The sequence below is a fragment of the Podarcis bocagei genome, assembly GCF_964188305.1.
Source record: "Podarcis bocagei genome assembly, chromosome: 13".
NCBI lineage: Eukaryota > Metazoa > Chordata > Lepidosauria > Squamata > Lacertidae > Podarcis > Podarcis bocagei.
Window position 1 is genome coordinate 22768992 of NC_138138.1, and position 25336 is coordinate 22794327.

A 25336-nucleotide genomic window follows, 5' to 3' on the forward strand; every position below is an offset into this window, starting at 1 on the left:
GTTGCTGCTCCTTCTCCGGCAGCTCCCACCACCACCACTCCTCCTTTATTCCATGCAAAACACTGTGCTAGGTGCTGTACAGAAGGAAAGTCACTCACTCCCCTGGTGCCCTCACGTTCTTTCTGCCTCCCCACCTTGAATGAGCCTTTGCCATTTGCTTAAGGGAGGCTTGCTTTGTATAAGAGGAAGGAGGATCGATTCCTAACTCTACTCTGCCCGGTTGGGGAGTGAGGAAGCACGCTCATTTCTGGAACCCCTGGAGTTGGGTTTGTGATGTGGAGACTCAGAAGTGAAATGCAATACAGACAATATGGGGGATTCAGAAATTAGGGGGACTTATTCAAGGCCTATGACCTCCAGTTACTGAGGATTTGGGTTGACCTATCTATGCAGCTTTATACTTATACCAGAAACCCAAGTGCAGATAAATTCTTTAGGCACAGGAGGTTGCTGGTTTAATAGATGGTACTGACCATTTTGGTGCATCTGTGATATACATTTCCTGCTCTGGTATAATGGGGAACTTGTGGTCCTCCTAATACTGTTGGACTACAGTTCCCATCAGCCCTGACCATCACACATGCTAACTCCTGTCAGTCCACAACATTTGGAAGGCCACAGGTACCTTATCCCTGCCCTAGGATATAATTATGTCAGGGATTATGGAAGGAATATGAAGCCCCTACCACTAAGCCATGGTCCCATCAGTCATGGTCATAGCCCTGATCCATATGTTGCTATTGCGGTGGTGAGATGTTTTCCATGAATCCTAACTTTAAGATACAGAGGTCATTTCTGTAATTTGGAATCATATGGACTGGATTATCACCATGGCTCCTTTTCAACACTTCTAGCCACTTCTGCAAGCTGCTTGTGGGAAGGGACATTGTGGGAAGGAACCAAATTGTTTGCATAGTTCAGCTTTAAAGGTAAAGGGACCCCTGACCATTAGGTCCAGTCATGGCCGACTCTGGGGTTGTGGTGCTCATCTCGCTTTATGGGCCGAGGGAACCGGCGTACAGCTTCCGGGTCATGTGGCCAGCATGACTAAGCTGCTTCTGGCGAACCAGAGCAGCGCACGGAAACACCGTTTACCTTCCCGCAGGAGCAGTACCTATTTATCTACTTGCACTTTGATGTGCTTTCGAACTGCTAGGTTGGCAGGAGCAGGGACCGAGAAATGGGAGCTCACCCCGTCATGGGGATTCAAACCACCGACCTTCTGATCAGCAAGTCCTAGGCTCTGTGGTTTAACCCACTGCTACCCACGTCCCAAGTTCAGCTTTACCTAGGGTCAAAATAGATGCTACGGTGGTCATAAGTACAAAGGAACCTACTTTATTCTGAGTCAACCCCTTGTTCCATCTAGCTCAGTATTGTCTATATTGAGTGGCAGTGGCTCTCCAGGGTTTCAGCCAGATGTCCCCACCTGGATATGCTGGGGATTGAACCAGGGAGGTTCTGCATGCAAGGCAGATGCTCTGCCACTGTGCTATGGCCCTTCCCCACAGGACTATCCTTGGCCATGTGTTCCATCACATATAAATGCACCTGCCATGTTAGTTGGCTGGTTTATGTGTAGAATTAGCATCAATTGCTGGAACGTTTGCTTTACATCTCAGCAGGGTAACTCACATGGTAAGCATAGTTATATGTGATGGGCTATGCGTGGATCCCTTATAGGGGAAAGCACTTCACCAGTGGCTGCTGTCATGTTTGCTCCTTATTGTGCATGTTACAGATGCTGTTTAAGACTAGACCCAGAGTACAAAGTATATTAATCAGGTCACAGACATGGAGATTTCTGGATGCAGTGTCTAAACTATTCACTGAGTTCTATAGGATTACATTAGAGTAACTGCTTCTGGGTTGAGAAATAATTATTTCTACATGATTGGATATTGTTCTATGTCCATGCTTATCTGGTGTAAGTTGCTGTGGTAGTATGCCATAGGTGAGTTTCATTGTGTTTACAAATACCAACTAACAAAACCCCAAGCAGTTCCATCAACTTTAATAGGACCACCTTAGAGAAAGGGAGGGTGTGGATTGCAACACATGTGTAATGAATATTCTCCTTCCATACAACTATTGTTGGTCTGTAGCCCTACATTTAGTTAATGGGTAGACTGAATCCACGGACAGGCAAGAACTTCAGGCCAGAGGGCTTTGTAAGAAAGATTATTTTAATTTTGTTTTATGTTTGGTTTCGTATATTAAGTTTCAACTGATAATTTTAGCCTTGAACCAATAATAAATAACAGTTTAGTTAGAAAAAAATCTGAAACACTCTTTCCCCTGTGTCCATGACTGTAGCTGGGTTATGTTCATCCATGCAATAAGTAATTTAATATTATCTGATGCTATAATTTAAAAGCATAAGAGCGTGGAAACTTTGATTGGGACCTGATCAAACAACAATAGTCAAGAATGTAATGCCGCCGCCTCCTCCCATTTCCCTGAATGTGATTTTATGGATGATATAACTGAGCCAAAATATTGGCATCTTTGTTATTCAGTCCTGTGTGAAAAGGTTTCCTCAAATAGTTTTAAAATAAGTTTGTGTAGTGCCAGCCAAAGAGCCCAGTTCCTTGCACAGTATCTCCATAAATAAATTTAAAGAAGTAACAGCACTCATTTTTGTTTTGTAGTAGTGCTGCTACTACCACCAAATAAAGGGAATTCCACTAAAATCAAATTGATTTGGCTTTAATATGCTGTAAGTATGAGGTTTGTTTTCGTTTCTCAAAAGTCTTTTGCTTGGGAGAGACACATGTTCTCAAGGCACGCTTGACTAGGGAATGTATCAAATCAGGAAGCCTCTTAAAAACATACACACATTGGAAATAGCTCTTTAGCAGTGCAGTCCTATACATTTCTACTCAGAAGTAAGTCCCATGAGTTAAATGTGGCTTATACCCAGGTCAGTGGTATAGGATTGCAACATGAAGTTCCAATACCTCCAGTTTAATTGAGGTTTAATTTATCACCAGGTTCTAATAGGCCTCTGCTTTTGGGAATGCATAGGTAAGGTCATGTCACAGCAATACATCTGCAGTTTGAAATATCCCCTCCCACACATGCACTCTTCTACATTTTTTTCCTGATATGTTCTTCAGATGGATTCTGGGTTCCACTGAAAAAGAATACACCAGGATTCACCTCAAAACTTGACTATTAAAACAGAGTCAATAATATGTGTGTGAGAGGGGACACACACTAGAATTGCCATTCCAAAAGCAATGCTTTGAGTGAATCGGCTGTACCCATCTGTATATGAATTTTTGCAGCCAAGTCATCACTACACTTGCAATATTTGTGCATTCCTTAAAAAACAAACCCTCACGATAAACCCTTCAATCCAAACCATGTTTGTTCTCATTCACAAAACTGACACGTGCAAAGGGCAAGTGCTTGTGGTATTTTAACCACATGGTACCAATCCATCTTTATGTCTATGTCTGAAACATTTGTGCGTGTAGTCTGCAGTCCATTTAGAAAGCTGCAAGACTACAAAACCCATGACGCTGTGATGCTGTGGGTGAAGCCCATATGGACCGAAGCATTCAGGGCATTTAACTGATGTCAGCAATTGACAGCATTGAAGGATTGGCAGTGCAAATGCAGCCAAGTGAAATCTGATTAGTCAGATGGATTTCCTGTGGAAATCTGATGCTCTTGGCCTGGGAAATGGAACAGAAAGTAGAATTCCAGTGGTGGGTTGTGTATGCTTAACTCAAGCATTTAAAAGTAATTGCATTTCAAACAACCGGTCTCCGTTTTTCCCCATATTCTCTCACCACACCCCAATCTCCTTGTAAGCTAATAAAAGTGGTCCACTCCATTTTAAATCATCTGCACTCTACACTTTTTTAAGATTATGGAACAAAATAGAATCTTTCAAAAGTTTTGCAGATGTTGGTAAAACGTATTAGAACACTATTATTCTCTTCCTTTGAGTGTTAGGGAGAACTATGGATTAAAAAAGTTATAAAACTACTCTGAAAGGTTGTGCATGCTTCAGATAGGAACATACTATTTTACTAGCAGCAGAATCTGTGATAGGATGAGCCTGACTACACACATTTTACACAAAATCTTGCAAGGAATGGGCATGGGGAGAAAAGCAGAAACAAAAAAAATGCACATCATCCATATTCCCACCACCAAATCACATCAAAACATGTTTTTTTAAATAATATATTTTCCAGCACCTTCTTAATGTTACTTTCTTGATTGCAGCAGATAACACAGTTCTCAAATGTTTGTAACAAAAAAAGATAGAACTAGGACTCATAGTAGTACTACTACAGGAAATTTCAGAGCACTTCATGAATCTGCATGCATAGATTTTGGGGGTGTTCTCACATTTCCTAAACCTCAATTTCTTCCAGATTTAGGGTTTTTGTACAATGCCACCCACACAGATGTTTGAGCTGACAAAAGTTGCCAAGCTTTTCTTCACTCCTCAGTGTAGTTTCTTAGCCTTACTTTCTAGAAAGTCTGTGGAAGGAGATAAATGTAGCTTGAATAAACAACATCAAAGAAGCATTCTAAGGTTTTCAGAATTCCCTTTTGATTCGTTTTTATCTCTTTCTCACTCTTTCAACTTTCCCTCTTCCAGACTCCAAACTTTCTGATTTTGTACCTTTACCAAGCAGGCCCAAATCTATGAATAAATCTTCACTTAGGAATTCTGATGAACGTCCAAATTCTTTAGGACGTTAGCGAAGCCCGGGCTGTCAGAAGTCTTTGGTGGAGAAAGATTGATCGTTTCTTTCTCTCCCCCTCACTCTCTGCTCTTTTACTCTCACAGTTTGCGTGGAACTTTTTTTTTTAAAGGACTGATTATATATTATTAACTTTTTTAAAAAAAATAACTCCTTGAGTTTATGGTCTCTGGGTGCATATAACTGAGCCGGGGTGGGGAGATACATTAGGTTCCCCCTACTTTTAAAGAAAACTTTGGACTAATAAACTCATTAACAACTGTTTCCACTATCGCCTATTCAATCCCAACTGCCCTCTTAGGTTTTAGAAGAGGACAGCTTCTAGAAATAACTCTTTCCAACATCCTTTCACACTAACATGATATTCTCCAGCAGTGTTTATAATGTGTTATATATATATATATGCAAATCCAAACAGATTTGAGTTTGCTAATCCACTCGTTTTTCTTTCCTTGGGTTTCAGTGTTGGGCTGGTTGTAAATTATAAGTTTTCGGCTTCTACTTGGGTGATTTTTAGTTCATCCCTGGTGTCTGTCTCTTCTTTTCTAATTCCTCCTTCCTGGACTGAGCTAAAATCAGCGATTCAATCAACCAGACAGAGGCGAGGCAATAAGGCAAACTGTAACCACCACCATCAACCCCACAGTTGCCTCCTCAGCCCTTTCGCAATATCTTCCTTAACACTCACTTAGCATTTGTTAGCAAAAGGGGGGAAATCAGTGGCATTCTCCCAAGGATAGGTAAGCTGCCATTATTTTTATTCTCATTATTTTTTATTGTTGTTATTGTTGTTATTGTTGTTATTATTATTAGCTATTAAATAAAAATACTTTATGTTTTCAACCGGGCTGGCCCTGCTATTGGGCGAGCCAGGTCACATGACCAGGATTGGCTGCAATTTATCCCTGCTCGTCAGTTTAATAGAGCAAGGTCCCCATACGCCTGTATTATCAGCAATATAAGATTTTTAAAAATAAAAAAAACGGGGGAGGGAGGGGGAGGAGACTGCAAATAATACTAATAGTAAAGCGATATAAAATATTGGAAGGGCCTTTAAGATCAACCGTTCCTTCCCCTCCCATCCACCCGCGTTCCCCCCCTCTTTCCCCCTCCCTTTTTTTGCACTGGGCCCCTGGAAAAAGCCATGAATTTTGAATTTGAGAGGGAGATAGGCTTCATAAACAGCCAGCCATCGCTAGCGGAGTGTCTGACGTCCCTTCCCGCTGTCCTGGAGACATTTCAAACTTCATCAATCAAGGAACCACCGACGTTAATTCCTCCTCCTTTAGAACAAGCCCTCCTCGGCTTGGATCCTTCATCCAGCAACCAGCCTACGCCAAGGAGCCAAAAGAGACCAAGACATGGGCAGGCCCAGAGACCCGCGCTCCAGCCTCCTTCCCTGGCAGGAGAATTCCCCTGGATGAAGGAGAAGAAATCCTTCAAGAAAGCCAGCCAGGTCCCTGCTGCTGCTGCTGCTGCTTCTCCTTCCTCCTCCTCCTCCTCTTTGCCCGGATCTGCCGCGGGTTCTCCTGCAGGTCTGTATACGACGAAGGGGGGAAATTGGGGTGTCGGGTGGGGGGGACACTGACGGAGTTGACCGAACAGGACAGAAATCCTACTATCTAAAATGTGCTCTTTACTGGGAAACAGAGGCAATGCTCTTCTCGCCTCCCTTAATCCTAAACCAACTCCAAGCAGAATGATTGAAATGGCAGGGAGAATCATTCTCTCTCTCCCTCTGTCTGTCTTTCTCTTTCTCTCTATTTCTTTCTTATCCTCTTCTAGCAAATCTCTAGAACAAGTTACAATAAAAATCCACACAGCCTCTCCGAACTGGTATTCATTTCTGGCCCTCTGGGCGCCTTGTTTATGCTCTGGCTAGTCATTCCAGTGGGAAACGGTGGACAATACAGAATATAATTCGCTTTTTGGGGGGTGGGGGAGGAGGGGGTATATTTATAATATATTATAAAGGTGTTTTTATGTCAAGATTAAAAGAAATATGGTTGGAAAGAAGACCTCAGAAGAAAGGAGCGGGGAATCTAGTCCTTTTTAAACCATCTCTATTCCATAGATTGGTAATTTGCAGGGCACCCTGTCCATTTACCCTGCAGATACGAGAGTCTTCCATTTCAACATTTCTGTCCCACCAACTCAGTTAAGTCCCGTAGGATCTCAAGAGGTGCAATTACGTAAATTGTAAATTCTGGACTACATGGTCTAATAGTTGGGGTGGATGACACTCCTTCACTTCAAAATGTGATAAGCCTCCTTCTGCTGAGTGGGGGGCCTGGACCTCTACTTTACAAGCCTTGCCCTGACAGCATCGCGGTTTGGTCAACCTAGCTAGCCACCAAGCTTAGGAGGAAAGGAGCTCATTCCGTTCCTTCAGGGTCCTCACCCTCCCACGTCCCACCTGCATACATCCTGGATTTGTGGTTGGGATGGACGTCCTTGGGACTCCATTGGGAGAGAAGCAACGAGGTTGTTGGGAGGGGGACACGGTATTAGCTCCTTGGATCCCCTGTTTTCCAGGCTGTGTGGATAAAGAAAGATCCTATCGGTTCTTTCTCTCTCTCTCGTCCCCTTTTGTGTTCCCCTTTCCTATTTTCCCCGCTAAGAAGGCTTTGCCATCCCATTATGAAAGGTCCCCTTCTTAGGCAAGAAGGTAGATTGGGAAGACGGAAGGCAGGAAACTGACGTCGTCTCTTCCAATCGATGGAGGAGAGGCTTGAAGATGTCTTAGGAAGACTTGGTCTTCCACAAGCGTGTCTTGAATACTGATTTCTCCATCCCAGAATGAGCGTGCGAGGAATTCTTCCCACTGAGCCTCCCTCAAAAAATGCACCATCCCTCCCCCCTCCCCCTCCCCCTGCCCTGCCCCCGTACTCTGTTCTTTGCAGGACCTTAAGGAAGTTTCCCAGCGCTAAGGGGTGTGTGTATGTGTGTAAGACTTTTGACTGAGATGCACACAACTTTGTAAAATTTCCCTATAATTTCCAAGTGGTTCCCACGCACGCCCTTGTCTCAATTAAAAAAAAAGCGCACGTGGGCAGACCCCCACTTAGGAAGAACGTTTCTTCACCCAGCTGTTATTTTTAATGGCTTTATTTCGTCTCGTTTTCATTTTTAAAACTGTCTTCTTCTTCTTTCTGCGTCCAAGACGTCCAGGGTTTGTTAGACAACAGCGGCAGCGGCTCTCGACGGCTGAGGACGGCTTACACCAACACGCAGCTGCTGGAGCTGGAGAAGGAGTTCCATTTCAACAAATACCTCTGCAGACCCCGCCGGGTGGAGATCGCGGCTTTGCTGGACCTGACGGAAAGACAAGTGAAGGTCTGGTTCCAAAACCGGCGGATGAAGCATAAGCGACAAACGCAGCATAAGGAAATCCCCGAGGGGGACGCCAGCTTGGATCAAGGCAGCGAAGAGGTGGAGGAGGAGGAAGAGGAGGAGGGCAGCTCTCCATTTGGAGACGTCCTGGAGATCCCTTGTCCTTATCCTGCCCGCAGCAGCAGAGAGCCGCCGAGGCCCCCCGCTGGCTACCTGACACCCGCCGAGGAGAGCGCCCCCAACGCAGAGCCAAATGGGACAGCTGGCGCCCGCTCTTCCTCCTCTTCCTCTTCCTCCCTGGACAATGCCTTCCTGGAAAGCCAGAAGTCTCCTTTGTTGCCACCAGACCTGAATATTTTCTCTGTGGATTCCTGCCCACAGACCTCAGAAGGGCTTTCTCCCAGCTTCCAGGGGTTCTTAGACAGCCCTGTCAGCTTCTCCGTCGAAGATCTGGACTTTTTTACAAGCACACTTTGTACTCTCGATCTGCCACATTTGAATTTCCAGTAAACACCCTCCGACATTCCTTATCTGCCTTGGGTTATATGCCCCTATAAATATACACAGGCATGCACACACCAACAGCTCCCCATGCCATGGAAACCGAAAGTACGCTCCCCCACCCCACGCCTGGTCACAGCCCCCCCCCCACTGAAAAAGCATTTATTTCGAAAGAGGTTTGTGAGTCTCTAGTGGACCCGAACCTAAGAAACATTTCTGCCACTTTCTTTTAAAGGAATCTATGTTCTGACTGAATTCAGGTATTTCTATCTCGTATATATATTTTTATTCGGACAAGAATAAAGGGGTGCCACGCTTAAGGAGATATTTATCAAAGGAGAAAAATGAAGTCTGGCCTTTTAAATATCTTTAGAAGCTCCCTTCACCCTTTCCCAGAAAGCTTGCATTAGAAATCCTCGACTCAAGAAGAAAATGTCTGTCCATTTTTCTAAAAAAAAGTGAACTTCTCAGGAAACAAAGCAAGACGTTTAGATTTATTAATTTAAAGAACAAAATAGGAAGAAGGAAAAAATAAAAAAGAACAAGAGCGATGGAGGTTTTGTCCCTTCTTTTTATGTTTTAGAGGTAGATTATTTATTCAAATGCTTTAATAGTAAAATGCAAATTATTTATTGTACATTATTTTCATAGATTAAATAAATGGCTTTATAGTATTAAACGCTGCATTCCTGTTTTACATTCACCTTTTTAAAAAAAGCAGGAGACTGTATTTCGTTTTCCTCCCTTTAAAAGTCTTTGAGATTTTATTTCTATTAGCCTTCGTTTACCTAGCAAGAAGAATTAGCGGCGATAGCCGCTGAGGAGTATAAATATTTTCAAAGGCTTAAAAAGCTGTACTAAATTTTTAAAAAATCACGTTCTTTTCTCTTTTTATTAACATTTTAAAATATGTAGCATGCGCAGCAGAGATCCTTTAGAATATTTATAATGCTAAAAAAAACAACCAACAAAACACCTCACTTTGGAAATATTTCAGTTGATGCGCGTTAATATATGATTTGTTCTTGGGAGGTGCGGGGGGCGGGAACCACCCTGAGCAGGAACTATTTTTATTTAAAAAGCATCTAGTTAACTAACACAGCATAAACCAGAAAAGGAATGGAAAGTAAGGGGCACAATTTGCAAACAAAAAGATTATTATTGTTGTTGCAATTATTATTATTACAAAATATCAGTAATGCCCAAAGTTTCTAGGTCTCCCCTTTTTTGCTAAATTAGGTCACCCCTCCGTTGTAAAAAAAGAAAAAAAGAACGGAAAAAGCCCCTTATCCGCAATGTCTCAGAATAAGGGGAAGGAGAGAAAGACAGAGAAGAAATAATTCAATAGGTGGGCGCAGAGATTTTAGATTCTCTTTGCCATGGTTTTTACACGTCACCTCGAGAGGAGAAACAGGCGTCTGTTCTCCAATTTTTTAGCAATGTGGAAGAAAGGGATGTTCCAAATTTAGGGACACGCAGAGAGGAACGGAGAAAAAAATTAAGACGTGAAAACAGGGAATTTCCTATGCAGAGAAGGCTATTCAATCGACTAATTCATACTCCCCACGTACACAAACGAAATAAAAGACGCGAGAGCAAACAGAGCTTTTGAACGAGATTAAATCTGTTTCCTTCTGTCTGCTTTTTAGATTCGGAATTAACGATTGGTTGTGCCTATGGCTCCTGAGGACCTTTATTTCTTAGCCCTAATTTTATTTTATTTTTTAAACCAAACCTCATCTTAAAAGTGGGTGGCTTGGGGCGGGGTTGGCGGCGGAGGCGAGCTTCTCTGGGTTGCGAATGGCAAGCGGTCAGAGAAGAGGGATCGCCGGCCGTGAGTGTGACATGCACAATGTTAACACACACATACACAAATAAATCATATTACGTCTCTGCTAAGTCACCGGTATTTCCCCTAACATGGCAGGATTTTGGGAGGCATTCAAGTCGCATTTGTGGGCCAAAGTAACACACTGAGATCCGGGAGAGGAAGGGCGGGGGGGGGGGAGAGCGTTGTTGGACTCTAGGAGATCGGAGTGAGGGGGGAGGGGAGTAGGAGCTCAAAATGGCGCAGGAATCGAAGACTACACAAGTCGAGGCAGGGGGAGGGTGCGGTGAGGACGACCAGGCAGCCATTATAGATGGAAGAAACTGTTCTATTATTCCGGGGGTAGGTTGTGACGCGGGGAAGGGGGGTTGGAAGGGTGGGCGGATGGAATGTTGGTTGTGATTCTGAACAAGACAGGGAGCTTTTGAGATTCCGACTGCTCCATTCGTAAGATTTCATTCAGCAAGATTAGACAATTATCATGATGGGCTTCTGCATCCAAGGACTATTTTTTTATTAACGACGTTCTAAGATGGTCTGATACACGTTTTCCCCTTCGCTGCAGATAAACCCTGTTTCATTTCTCCCCACCCCAATTCCATCCCCATAAAAATGTATAGCGAAGGATAGGAGGAGAAGAAGAAGAAGACCCACGTTTGTGGAAGGAGAAACTGCTGCAAGGAAGGCGTCTTCTTGCACGTCGGTAAGAAAAGAAATAAAACGTAGGCAGTGTTGTTGTTGTTTATTTCAAGCGCGCTCCCACTCCTCCCCCCCCCTCCACCCGCAGACACGTATGATCAAGGAATTATACTTTGGAAACCACACTACGGAATCAAAACCACATAAACAAACACACATTCCTGCTCATTCGCCACTCCTTCCACCCAAACCAGTTGAAATCTATTCTGTAAGTATCTAGGTAATCAAGAAGGCATCTGCTTTACAATTTGCGCTGCATTTCTATGTACACATCTACACGAGAGTAAATCTCACTGAAGTGGGATTTTCTTTTGAGGCAAAATTCCACTCTATACGGTGTAATACCATGTTATTCAAGAGAAATTTCTTGGCAAAGCAGGGCAAAAAGCATCACACAAATATTCAAATATTCTCATAAATGAGAATGCATTTATTTGTTTTAAGGTTTCTCCCGCTGTGGTTAAGAAACTGCCTCAATAAACCCTCTGGCTTAGCAGTTGAGGTTGCAGCAGGGCTGGCCCTACCATTAGGCAGAGTAAAGCAGTCGCCTTAGGTGGCATAAGCCTAACCTACTGCAGAGGGTTGGTGTGAGGGCAAAATGGTGTTGTGCAAACTATGCTCTTTTGAGATCTGCTGGAGGGAAAGTTGGAGGTTAATGTAAGAAAAACAAACCAATAAAATAATAGGCTGAGAGTGACTACAGGAGTTAACAGTGCCTGAGTATCTATCTCATGATAAAATGTCAATTTCAGTTACCTTCAGTTGTTACTCAGTCAGTAGCACACATGCAGAATTTTCTCTCTGCTTTTGCTTATGCCTAATGACAACAAATGGCCCTTTAAGATACCTCTGAAGTTTTTACCATAAAGCAGCAGCTTCATGAATGTCCTAGAGTGGCCAGTCCCTCAGCACTGCACTGCTGCATCACCAAGATTTTCTCCATAAGGTTTCACAATGCTTGCATCCTCACTTTTCTCCTAGTGTTAAGGATGGGCAGACTCCGGGCCTGTCAGATCTACTTTACTTATTTATTTACTAGAACTTCAAGATCTCTCAACCAGAGCCAGATGCAACAGACATATGGTTCGAAGGAAAAATAGGGTGTCAGCACATTCGGAGCCTAGGAATTTAGATAAACATAGGAAGCAGCTCAGACCATTGGTCCAACTAGTTTGATATTGTCTGTGCTGATTGGGAGCAGATCTCCAAGGCAGAGGCAAAACTAGGCTTTATTTCACCCTGGTCAAAAACCCAGTTTGGCATCCCTCCACATGCATTTGTGCAGACACACACATTGGCTGGGAGCCTCAATGACACCCCTCTGGAGGCTTCATGTGGGGGGACCCAGCTATCCCACACACACACACACACACCTCCGCAGCTATGGCTCTGTCCAAGGTTTCAAACAAGAGTCTCCCTCAGTCCTACTTGGAGATAACAGGGATTGAACCTGGAATCTCCTGCATGCAACACATTAGCTATGGCCCCTTGTATGCACACGTATCTATCTAATGCATTTTAACACCACCCTTCAATAAAATGTCCAGGGTGATTTATTTTGGAAGAAAACACTTGGGGGGAAGCCCCATGTAACTTAGGTCACACCCAGCATACATTAAAAGCACATGGCTTCCCTCAAATAATCATGTGCTTTAAACATACTTTAAATGGTGTAGATGTGACTCCACTGGGACTTCTAAGTAAGAAGGCATAGAATTTTGCTCTGCATCCACCTTACATTTAAGGCACATTTAAAGAACATTCCTTCAAAGAATCATGGGAACCATAGTTTTACCCCCTAGGTAAAGGTAAAGGTACAGGGACCCCTTACCATTAGGTCCAGTCGCGGACGACTCTGGGGTTGTGGCGCTCATCACGCTTTATTGGACGAGGGAGCCAGCGTACAGCTTCTGGGTCATGTAGCCAGCATGACTAAGCCGCTTCTGGCGAACCAGAGCAATGCATGGAAATGCCCTTTACCTTCCCGCCAGAGTGGTACCTATTTATCTACTTGCACTTTGACATGCTTTCAAACTGCTAGGTTGGCAGAAGCAGGGACCGAGCAACGGGAGCTCACCCCATCGCGGGGATTCGAACCGCCAACCTTCTGATCAGCAAGTCCTAGCTCAGTGGTTTAAAGGGCTACAATTCCCAGCACCTCTAACATCCTATGGTTTCGATAATTCTTTGTGGGAGAGATATGCTTCAAAAGTGCTGATGCAGGCCTCAGCGCTGGCATCGCAAACAGTTCCCCGTGATACATTCTGATCACTTTGGCTCAACCTGATCCCTGGCAATCTTTAAGGACTCTTATCTGTCTATACCAATCTGCAGCGGTTAGGAAGGCAACTATATCAAGGGCTTAATGTGAGATTTACTTCCAGTGCAAGAGAGTTTAGCCTCAGAACTGTTAAAGCAATAAAGAAAAATATGCCTCTGAGCATGTGCAGAACACATTTCAGTTTCCAAGTCAAACACATATAATAATGTGCATGAATAACATAATGTAGATTTATAGCATTTTGTAAGGAAAACAACAACAGCTGACTGTTCCCAGGGGGGTACTTACCATTTAAACAGAAAGTGGGGGGAGGGGAGAGAGAAAACAGTAGCAATGGATGAATATGAACAGATGTTTTTTAAATTCTGTGTTCTTAAATATGGATGATTACGTCTGTGGATGCAGATTAAGGGATTAAGCCAAACCCACATGAAAAATGTGTGTGTTGAAGAGAAATTTGGAGGGTGGAACCATGTACATTAGGCATGGGGAACCTGTAGCCTTCCAAATGTTGCTGAGCTACAACTCCCATCAACCACAGACAGCATGACCAATGATCAAGGATTATGGGAGTTGTAGTACGAAAACAGATGGGGGAAGCACCACAGTGTCTACCCTCACTTTAGATGATAATGTGTATCTCCTTATTTCAAAATGTGGTATATGGTAAGTTGCCCCTGCCACATCTGGGGGGGTCTTCTTACTCATTTTCCCAAGTGGAGTCCTGGGCCTCTGCCTCAACGTGCTTCCCTGAGTGCACCGCTGAGAATGGACACCACAGGTAATTATAATGCTCACATTAGGGTTCAAAGCCTTAAATGACTTAAGCTCCAAATACTGTATCTAAAAGACCACACACTTTCCTACAGACCCTCTTGGGTCTTAAGATCAGGTGGAGCACACAGTGGAGATCACCATTCCCCACCCCCACCCCAGCAGAATCATCTCATCAACTAATTTGATTGGGAAGGGCCTCAATCATAAAGCAAAATTCATCCATCCACTGGAAATTTGATTGAGATACAAGGCCACTGTCTAACTACAAATTGCCTCTCCCCAACGGCTCAGCAAAGGCAACCAGAAGAAGTAAATCTGAATGCAAGGGGGACATGGTTCAGCAAGTCTAAACCTTGGAGGCTCTTTTCATTGAGTAGGCTGAGTCCTTTGAACACAAGGGACATGTCTCTGAATATATGAAGGGTGTATTTGCCAGTTTGTATTTACAAGAATCCAGAGGCAGCCTTAAGAGTCAGAATCACTATTTTTTGATATTAAGCAGTCTAGAACCTTGAACCCATGGTCAAATTGGCTTAAGTTCTAGCCAGTGGTAAAGCTAGAATATTTGTCACTGTGGCCGGCTTGGGTGAATTTCCCACAGTATATCTGGGGCTAAGGATAGGTGGGCTACTAAATCCAGAGTTCTGCAAAACTGTAAATGGAGGCTAAGGGGCTAAAAAAGGTATACAGCCTTCTCTTTCCATTTGCAAGGCCACAGACACACAGAAATAAATGACTCATTTATGGACAGTGTCTGGCATTTCTCATGCCATACTTGAGCATATTCCAGAAGCCAGTAATATTAAATAAAATTGTGGATAATGAATAGCTTTCCTTGGTGCTTTGGACGTGGCCAACCCCAGGAGGGAATTTCCTGGGGAAGAGATGAGTGGTACTCAAAAGAGAAACACATTTATTGCAGTGCAAGAAATGCAAAAAAATTAAAAAAGTAGGCAGGATGCCAAGGAAGATCATTTCTATTAAGTCCATGCCAGATTCATTGTTAAGCTAAATAACATGGTTAAGATGCAAGGGTAAACACCCATCTGCTGGCAGCTGCAGGGGGGTGGTTTTGAATGGGAAAATGGCCAGCAGAGAAAGAAATAAGCACTCCCTTTCCAAAACACTTCTCTGATCAAAATCACAGCGTCCAAATGGTGCTTTTCTTTAAAAGAGCAGGACTTTTTACACCATTTGTGTGCAGTTTGCCTAAAACAGGCTTTGCCAACTTGGTGTTCTCCAACTGCTTTGAAGAACAGGCCCCGCTGGCTCCAGCCAACATGGCCAATGGTCAGGGATGCTGGGAGCTGGCATACATGCAACTACATATGGAGGGTACCATGTTGGGGGAGGCTGGCCTGTATTGTAGAGCAGAGTCAGTGGTGATTTCTTGTGAGACAGGGCTCAAGTTCTCCTGGTTGACATGACCTGGAACGTCTTCCTTCAGTCTCAGATGTGCAAGGGAATTTATTGTATTTGATTCAACAATAAAGATTCTGGGGCCGCTCAGCTCTGGCAAAATGGAGTTGAATGAATAATGACCTGAGGCATATGGTTCCTCAGGATGGTGTGAAGTCTCAAGAGGTCGCCATCTTGCTGAAGCTAAGGAGAACTGAGCATGATCAGCGCCCGGATGGGTGATTGCCTGGGAACCCCCTTGGGTTCCATGGTGCAAGAAAGGTGGGATATGCATGCAAGAAAATAATAAATACATAAAAATAAAAACAAATATGTAAAAGCACCTAGCAATCAAAGTGTTCTGAGTAATCCAAATGTCTTGGAAGCTCAGAACATGAGGACTGTGTCCCATTTTATAATAAAATAATTCAGTGTTACTAAATCAAAGAGCCTGCATTTCAAACCCTTTATTTGGTCCAGACAGAGTTACAAGATGCTCAGCTCACCCTTCACCTTTGCTTCCCTTTTCAGGAGGAGGCAACACAGAGAGGCATATCGCCCCACTGCTGCTTCTCCATCCTCGCTACCTGGGTTCTCAATCATACCACCTCCCATCCTATTCATAACATTGAGGGACTGTGATGTTTGCTTCATTGGACTGAGTATATATACATAAAAGTGGAGAAATTTTTAAAGCACCAAACAGCAATTTGGACAAGTTTGCTCTAGATACTGGAAGGATGCTGTTAATAATGAAAACCATGTATTTGTTACAGCGACTAACAAGACAGTCTTAAAGGTACACACACTCTCTCCCTCTCCTAGATATATACAGTAGCTTCTAGATCTATAAAGTTTCTAGCCTTCATGGAAACAGCGATACATTGCATTTTAACTGTTAGAATGTGTTCTTGCCATTAGAAGAAGACATTATAGCCCTGGCATGTAGCATTCCCAACCTCTTTCCCCAGGTTAACTGAAACATACAGTATTTCTCATTTTCATCTGCTCCTAGGAAGGCAGTTAAAAGGCTAAGCTGCTGTTTGGTAGCTATGAAGGACTGTGTGGTGAACAAGCTGAAACTTAATGCAGACAAAACAGAGGTAGTATTGTACAGCTGGTAGACGGATTGGCTGACACAGGTTTGGAGTTTACAACCTGTTCTGAATCGAGTTGCACACCCCCTGAAATACTAAGTTTTGTAGCTTTGGTTCTCATTGACTCACTAATCTTCTTAGATGTGCAGGAAGAATTGGTGGCAAGAGGTGCCTTTCCCTAGTTTTCTGCACTTAACTGAAAACCATCATTGGCATAGCAAGGCCATAAAACTGATGGCTGCAAATAGAGGACTTGTTCTACCAACATCTCTATAATAAAAGCCTTTTCTGCCTGGCATTGGTTGCCACTCAAAATGACCAGGTTCACTTTGATTCTGAGAATGCCATTCAGACTGCACTAAGACTGCAATCCGTTCTTTGGGAGTTGCTGGATCTCCTGGTGTTGGTTCATACTATGCCTGAACTCAGAGCATATTGAGGAGGTGATAATTCAGCACTGGGTGGAGAGAGAAAGTGAGAGGGGTTAATTCTCTAGGAGGACCAATGCAAAACAACTGACACCTTATCAATACAAATCTCTAGCTAGGGCCCTTCTGCGGATCATAATGACTCCTCCAAGTCGCTGCAGGTCTAGGCAGCATGCCACTCACAGCCACCAATCAATTCTCCACCCACAGAAAGTGACTTAATAAATGGGGGGCCTCGCTGGTTATTATCCTTGCTCACAGCAAACCCTTCTTATTTGTCCTAATTAGCAAGACCAAAGTGTCAGAGGAGAGAAGGGAACACATTCAATAAAATCTAAATTATTGAATGACTGAAAGATTTCACCATTTGTTTAGCCCATTTTTTACTTCCTTCAAAATGTCAAATGCCAGAGGAAACACGTTTCGAAAGCCCTGGCCTGATGCTCTCAGCAACTGCAGAGCATAAATTACGCATCTGATGGTTGCCCTCTCCATGAGATGAGAGCTTATTAACTGCAAATATACAAACAAGGCAAGTTAATGTAGTATAAAGACACCAAAGCAATATTTACCTTGTCCTGATCTAGACTATGGATATGCTAGCCATGGTGCCACTTGAATGCCCTAATGATATTACACACACACACACACACACACACACACACACACACACACCAGAATGGGAAACCTGTTCAACCCTGAGGGATGCATTCCCACCCAGGCAACCTTCTGAGGTTCAAATAGTGCTGCTGGGTGGGGCCAGAGGCAAAAGTGGGTGGACCATTGAGTGTAAATTTCTACACTCCCACAACCCTTTGAATCCTCCATCCAGGGAAGCAATAGGCGCTATACAGTGGTACCTCGGGTTACATACGCTTCAGGTTACAGACTCCGCTAACCCAGAAATAGTACCTCGGGTTAAGAACTTTGCTTCAGGATGAGAACAGAAATTGTGTTCCGGCGGCGCGGCGGCAGCAGGAGGCCCCATTAGCTAAAGTGGTGCTTCAGGTTAAGAACAGTTTCAGGTTAAGAACGGACCTCCGGAATGAATTAAGTACTTAACCTGAGGTACCACTGTATAACCAATTCCAGCCAGGGAAGAAACCACTGAAGGAAAGTGCAAAGCAAGGTCAACAAGATGTGTTTCTAGAGAGGGTATATGGTCTGTAAGGAGTCCTGGGGGCCAGGCAGAGAGGCTTGGAGGGCCACATTAAGTTCCAAGGTGAAGTCTTAGGTTCCCCACCCCGAAACATACAGTGATACAGCCACATAGGAAAAAGAAACCTGGGGGCGGGGGCGGGGAGCAGTTACACACTCAACAGGAAAGTCCGTGAATAGATGACATGTACATTTGTGGTCCAGGAAGAGACTCCTAGAACATATGAATTGATGAAGCCAGGCATGAGTAGACTCAAAGGATGTAAGAACATAAGACAAGCCTGCTGGAAGAGGCCCATCTAGCCCCAAACCCTGTTCTCACAGTGGCAGATACCTTGGGGAAACCCCCAAGCACAAATTAAGGACAAGAGCATTCTCCCCTCCTGTGGTTTCCAGAAACTGGTATTCAGAAGTACCACTGCCTCTGATCATGGAGACAGAACATAGCCATGTGGATAGTAACCATGGATAGCCATATCCTCTGTGAATTTGTCTATCCTTTTTTTAAAGCTATCCAATTTGGCGGCCACCTCTGCCTCTGGTGAAAGTAAGTTCCACAGTTTAACTATGAGCTGTGTGAAGTAGTACTTTCTTTTTATCTGTCTTGAATCTTTCAGCATTCAGATTCATTGAATGTCCATTAAATTCTAGTGCTAGGAGAGTGTGAGGAAAAATCTCTGTTCTATCCACTTTCTCCGTGCCATGCATAATTTTACAGACTTCCATCACGTCTCCTCTAAGTTGTCTTTCCTCTAAACGGAAAAGTTTCAAATGCTGCAACCTTTCCTCATAAGAGCAGATGCATGAGGCGTAACCCCCTGCAATATTGCTTTCCAAAATTCCCATTGGTTAGTTACACCAGGGATGTCTGGATTCTTGTTAAGTCATATGCTTTAATAACTGTTCAGAGGCCAGTTCATTCATGCATGCCACAAAGCAGGAATGTTTCAATGGATCATCTATATATTTAAGGACCTATGGCATGGATAGTGTTGTTGCAGCAAGAGGAGGGCATGGCTTTCCCAGATGGGTAGGTATATTAGTCTGTTAGGGCAAAATCAACCAAGAGTCTTATTGCAAGGTGCTAGTGTGTGGGGTGTGTAGATCGGGGGAGGGAGTAGCACTGCAGCCTAAGGGCCATATATAACTCAGACTACACCTATTGGAATCAATTGACATGACTGACTTAATTGATTTTGATGGGTTTATTCTTAGTATGGCTTAGCTGGCGACAGCCCTAACACATTCATCTCGGAGGAAGGGCAGGATATACCGTAAGTTTTATAATAAACAAATTTATTATGGCAGAACCCTTCATGGACCACAGACAGATGTCCGGTAAAGGATGTCCTGTTGCAAGGGTCAACCGGCAAACATAGTAGAGTGCCAAACCACAAGTAGGTTCTGGAAAGGGTAGGGGGCACTGCCCAAAAGTCATCAGTATGCCATCCTTGAAATACTGTGTCAGTGAAGACTACCCATGAATTGAGGTTTGCCAAGGGAAATCTTCATGGTGTGCAAATTCATGCCATGCACCACCCTGTCTTTAGTGATAGCAATCTTTGATGCTCAAAGGGGTGGGAGGAGGGGGAGGAGGAGAAGGAGGAGCTGCTGCTCAAGATTATATGTGGGAAAATTCCTCCCAGCTCTCAGGGCCCCACTACTGAAGCTCTAGTTGAGGTATTACAAGATAATCTTCCTAAATGTATTGAACCCAGTGAGATTCTTTGCTCCCCCAACTTTTCTAGGAAGACTGTTCCAGAGTTCTACACCACTAATATATATTTTAAAATCCCCTCTGATTGCTTTTCTTTGCAATAAAATTGGGGAGGGAGGAAAGGAGCCTCATCAAGTCAAAGTGAGTATTAAGAGGGAGGCTTTTATCGGTTGTGCTTTAGGGGATAAGAATAATTAGTGACACTATCGCCTCTCTAAATACACAAGTGAAAATGAAGCAGTAAATATAATTAAAGGCTAATGTCTAATTAAATATTTTTAGGAAGCAAGAAAAAAAGAACAACACCCTGATACTTGATGGAATACACCATCTCTTTTAATTGCAGTACCCTGATGGGATCCCATTATTATTTTGTTGTTCGGAACCTTCAAGATTTTCTCGTGTACACTAGCCAAAAAGAAAATTGCTAATTTGGAAGACTGAAGGAAATATAAAACAAGGGAGACACCAACTGTGTCACAGCTACCCTGTGTCTTTTTGCTAAAGAGCTGTACTGAAATGTGCAGTGGTGCTCTGGGGTGGCAAAGCAGACACGAAAAGGGACATGAGAATTATATGTCTAAATAAATATCAAACCTAGTTTCTGAACCCATTTCCTTGGCTTTACAGCCCTTTCTGAGCACTGAGCATGCTGTGGAAGGGCGAGGCATGGCCAAGAGGCAGTGGGGGGTTATGTGCCTTTTCATGCTCCCCAGGGATGCATCTCCTTCCCCTTGCTTCAGACTTTGATGTTTGTAGAGAGTGAGCAAGGGCACAGAAACACCCTGCTCTGTCCATTTGGCCCTGTGTCAATGGAGACTGTATCACTGCATGAACTGGGAGACCCTGAGCCAGTCACTGCCTCTCAGCCCAACCTCCCTCACAGGGTTGTTGTGGGGATTAAAGAGGTGAAGAACCACATATGCCACCTTGAGCTCCTTGGAGGTAAATGGTAGAATAGAAGTGCAACAAACAAACAAAATCCAATACCCACCTTCCATGATGCAGACCGTCAAACAGATGGGCACTTTGCTTAATAACAGCATTCCAAACAATAGTGATAACAAATATTATTATCAATCATTCTGTACTGTGATAATAATTAAAATAAAGCAACTAAAACATGCTAAGCACTCTACATATATTAAAATTCTTTTTCTTTGGTGATCACTCGTAGCCGAGTAAGACTGTCTTCCATAAACACAGTTTTAACAATGACAGTGGAGGTCAATTCTGGATCCACACGTCCTTCCTTAATGGGAGCATTGGTTTCCGGGTGGGAGTTGATCATGGTGTGGATTTGCCGAGTATGTCTTCCTCTTAGCACGTTTCTCCCTTGCATCCTGAGTTCGAGTGTCTTCAAAGCCCATGACACCTTTGGTAAAGGCTGTTCTACAGGCTTGCAGTTTAATAGCCATGATACAAAAGGAAAAAGGAATGAGCAGGAAAGAAGGAAGGAAGCATTGGAATTGCTTCTCCTTCCTTGACAGATGGATGAGGTTAGAGTGTGCCTCTCTTTAGGGCTGCAGTCCTGGGAAGCCAGAATTGGCAGCAGAGTGTTCTTTCAGGCAAGTTCCCTGCAACTGCTATTTCTCTGATTGATGGATGGGACCAGGCTGATCTTCCCTTTTGCCATGATGATCTTTCTGGCAGGCAGGGGGTGCAGCCTCCCAGTAGTGGCCCTTGGTGTCCTGGCTGGTAGCAGAGGCCAGAGCATGGTTCCCATTGATTCTGAAGTCCTAGACCAACACGCATATCACATTGTCTTTAAGTAAGTGCTAAGTGTGCTGAATTAAGATTGCCGAAGAAATACCAACAACCTCAGATATGCAGATGACACAACCTTGATGGCAGAAAGTGAGGAGGAATTAAAGAATCTTTTAATGAGAGTGAAAGAGGAGAGCGGAAAATATGGTCTGAAGCTCAACATCAAAAAAACTAAGATGATGGCCACTGGGCCCATCACCTCCTGGCAAATAGAAGGGAAAGAAATGGAGGCAGTGAGAGATTTTACTTTCTTGGGCTCCGTGATCACTGCAGATGGTGACAGCAGCCACAAAATTAAAAGATGCCTGCTTCTTGGGAGAAAAGCAATGACAAACCCAGACAGCATCTTAAAAAGCAGAGACATCACCTTGCTGACAAAGGTCCGTATAGTTAAAGCTATGGTTTTCCCAGTAGTGATGTATGAACAGTGGCGTAGCGTGGGGGGTGCAAGGGGTGCAAGCCGCACCGGGCGCAACATCTGGGGGGGCGCGCTCGCTGCCTCCGGAGTCGCCGAAGAGCCTCGGGCGCAGGCTGTAGCAGAGCCGCATGTCTTGCGGCGCCCGGCTGAAGGCGCCCGGCAGGCAGCGGCTCTCAGTGCTCGCCGCGGAGGACGCACCAGGCAGCCCCTCCTCACAGCCCCGCCTCCGCTGCTGCTGCTGCAGCTGCTGGGCCGTTGCATTTTCCTCGCCTCTCTGCCCCCCTCCTCCTCCGGGCAAGCGGCGTCGTTTGGGCAGCAGCGCCAGCGACAACTCGCAGGTTAGGGGTTAGGGGGGGCGCAAATTACGTGCCTTGCCCCGGGTTAGGGGGCGCAAATTACTTGCGTTGCCCCGGGTGCTGACAACTCACGCTACGCCGCTGTGTATGAAAGTGAGAGCTGGACCATAAAGAAGGCTGATCGCCGAAGAATTGATACTTTTGAATTATGGTGCTGGAGGAGACTCTTGAGAGTCCCATGGACTGCAAGAAGATCAAACCTATCCATTCTTAAGAAAATCAACCCTGAGTGCTCACTGGAAGGACAGATCCTGAAGCTGAGGCTCCAGTACTTTGGCCACCTCATGAGAAGAGAAGACTCCCTGGAAAAGAACCTGATATTGGGAAAGATTGAGGGCACAAGGTGAAGGGGATAACAGAGGACTAGATGGTTGGACAGTGTTCTCGAAGCTACGAACATGAGTTTGACCAAGCTGTGGGAAGCAGTGGAAGACAGGAGTGCCTGGCGTGCTCTGGTTCATGGAGCACGGACACGACTAAACAACTAAACAGCAACAACAAGGGTGCTGAGGGAGGCAAATGCAACCTGAAATCCAGGACATATCAAGGAACTAAAAAATTGCCACAAATGAACTGCAAGGATACTTAAAGGAGAGCAGTGGTGAATAAAATTTCCCACTCCTTCTTAGATGGAAGGGCCATGCTTAATAGTGTCTTTCTTTTATCCTTAATTACAGTTACAAAACATAACCAGGAGTCTTTAAACATGTGCCTAACTCTCAGCCTAACCAAATACAATTTACTCTCCCTGACTGAAATATGGTAATGACCTCAAGTTGATTAACTACTGACTAAACTGCAGCCCTACAGACTATCCAGCATGTTGGAGAAAGAACTTGATAGCTTGGTTGTCCACAAGCACACAGAGGTTTTGAAAACTAGGGGTAACATTAATTGAGTCAGAAAATGACCACTAGCCCTATGAGGCAGTATAGACCTAATCATGAGCATTTCATACTGCCTGGACAGGGCTATGTCAGTTACCATTTTATCTGGCACAAAAAAACCCCTAAGTATCTGTACTGGTCCATAAGGGGAATGAAACCCTCAACACCCAAAGTTCTGTGATACCTTTTGGGGGGACCATCCAAAAAGTCACAGAAATCTGGCAAGCTTTCTCCAAGGTTCTCCATAACTCCATAACTCTTCAGACAATATTTTATCTCCTCTTTGCCTGCCCAGGGACCTGTGCATTTCATTTAAGGCATGGGACAGATCCAGCCTATAAGCCAGACTTTATTCTCACCTGCCAGAGGGAAAGTAGCTATTGCTTCTTTATCCCAGAATCCTAGGTGAGTAACCTGGTATTAGTAGCACCTGGAGTAGGAGTGGGATTTTTACACAGCTTACAATCTCCGTCATAGAACTGAGTCTACACACTCACCCAATTTCTCATTCTTTCTTTTTGTTTTCCCCATACCACCACCTGATATTTTGTATAACATACTGCCTGATGAAGAGTTCTGGAGAATTCAAAAGCTTGCCACATTTTTTTGTGGCTATTTGGTTGTCCCTAATAAAGGCGTTAGTGAATGGTTAATTTTGTGTGGCTCTTCCATGTGCTTTTCTCTGCAGTGAGTTCAGTGGAGAAAGCAACTCGGAAAACACTGCTTCCATCTTGAGGAGGCAAGGAGCACCATGGCCCCAGGCAGCCAAAAGTTAACAGTCGTAGACAAGTGCAAAGGGAAATGCCAGAGGCAGCCTCCCCCTCAGTGGAATGTCAGGATTCACACCAGGATCACAGGAAGCACTTAGGCACACCAAAAGTGGCCTTAGACCAGGGGTCAGCAAACTTTTTCAGCAGGGGGCCGGTCCACTGTCCCTCAGACCTTGTGGGGGGCCGGACTATATTGTTTTTGAGGGGGAATGAATGAATTCCTATGCCCCACAAATAACCCAAAGATGCATTTTAAATAAAAGGACACATTCTATTCATGTAAAAACATGCTGAATCCCGGACAGTCCGTGGGCCAGGCCAGATTTAGAAAGTGATTGGGCTGGATCCGGCCCCCGGGCCTAAGTTTGCCTACCCATGCCTTAGACCAAAACAGATAATTAAGCATTGTCTACAATTTCTGCAGTGACTGGCACCAGCTCTCTATCATTTCTCAGACTGGAGGACAAGACTGCCAATGACTACTAGCCATGATGGCTGTGTTTTACTTCTACTGTCGGAGGCAATAGGCCTCTGAATGCCAGTTGCTGGAAATGCAAGTAGGCAGTGTGCTCTTGAGATCATGTCCTGCTTGCAGGCTTCCCATAGGCTTTGTGGAAATGTTCAGGGATGCAGAAGAGGATATACTGTTTGATTATAGCCTTTCCAACTTGTGTAAACAAGTTCACAATTTAGCAGAGTAACACCCCCCTTTTTAAACTCACAGCGGATGCATATGCCCAGGCTCACTAAAGCCTCAATAATAACTGTTCTGGTATTTCCCCCTTATTCCTTCATAAAAGATAAGACACGACACAGTTTTCTATAAAAGTATAAAAAGAGTTTACTCACTCACATTCTGTTCACAATCAGATCCCAGAAGGCAGACTTAGCTTAGAAAATAACATACACCTGGAAACTATCTCATAAGAAGAGCATCTTTGGCTAAGCAGATGTTGCTTCTTTGACAAAAGTAGCCACAGAGAGAAGGATGGCAGCCAGTCCTATGCTTTTGTTACCTGCACAGGTGAGGCCACGCCCACCTCTAGTCACATGCAGAGGAAGTCTGTCCCAGCCCAGAAGGAAACCGGAAGTTTACCTGCTGGCTGGACAAACATTCCTCTCCATGTGTAAACATGTTCACTCTAGGAATGTTGTGCTTGACTGCTCTTGTGTTCCACATCCCACAGGCTC

General features: G+C 44.2%; 1 protein-coding gene and 1 long non-coding RNA gene across 2 annotated transcripts; one reads left to right on the top strand and one right to left on the bottom strand.

Annotated features, from left to right (window-relative positions):
• Window positions 1–5663: 5663 nt before the first annotated feature.
• HOXB2 (homeobox B2) lies at window positions 5664–9243 on the top strand. The gene is made up of 2 exons (XM_081167249.1): window positions 5664–6265; window positions 7894–9243. The coding sequence occupies exons 1-2, from the start codon at window positions 5875–5877 to the stop codon at window positions 8571–8573; spliced, it is 1071 nt and encodes a 356-aa protein (XP_081023375.1). The 5' UTR covers window positions 5664–5874; the 3' UTR covers window positions 8574–9243.
• LOC308571616 lies at window positions 7823–25198 on the bottom strand. Its single transcript, XR_014001552.1, has 2 exons — window positions 24999–25198; window positions 7823–8045 (listed from the first exon to the last, which is right to left on the bottom strand). It is a non-coding gene; the product is annotated as an uncharacterized lncRNA (long non-coding RNA).
• Window positions 25199–25336: the final 138 nt, after the last annotated feature.

Bases quoted from the DNA above. Each gene is read 5' to 3' on its own strand.
- HOXB2 (XM_081167249.1), top strand. From the start codon at position 5,875: ATGAATTTTGAATTTGAGAGGGAGATAGGCTTCATAAACAGCCAGCCA. The intron at 6,266-7,893 runs GTCTGTATACGA...TCTGCGTCCAAG, and splicing joins TGCCGCGGGTTCTCCTGCAG to ACGTCCAGGGTTTGTTAGAC.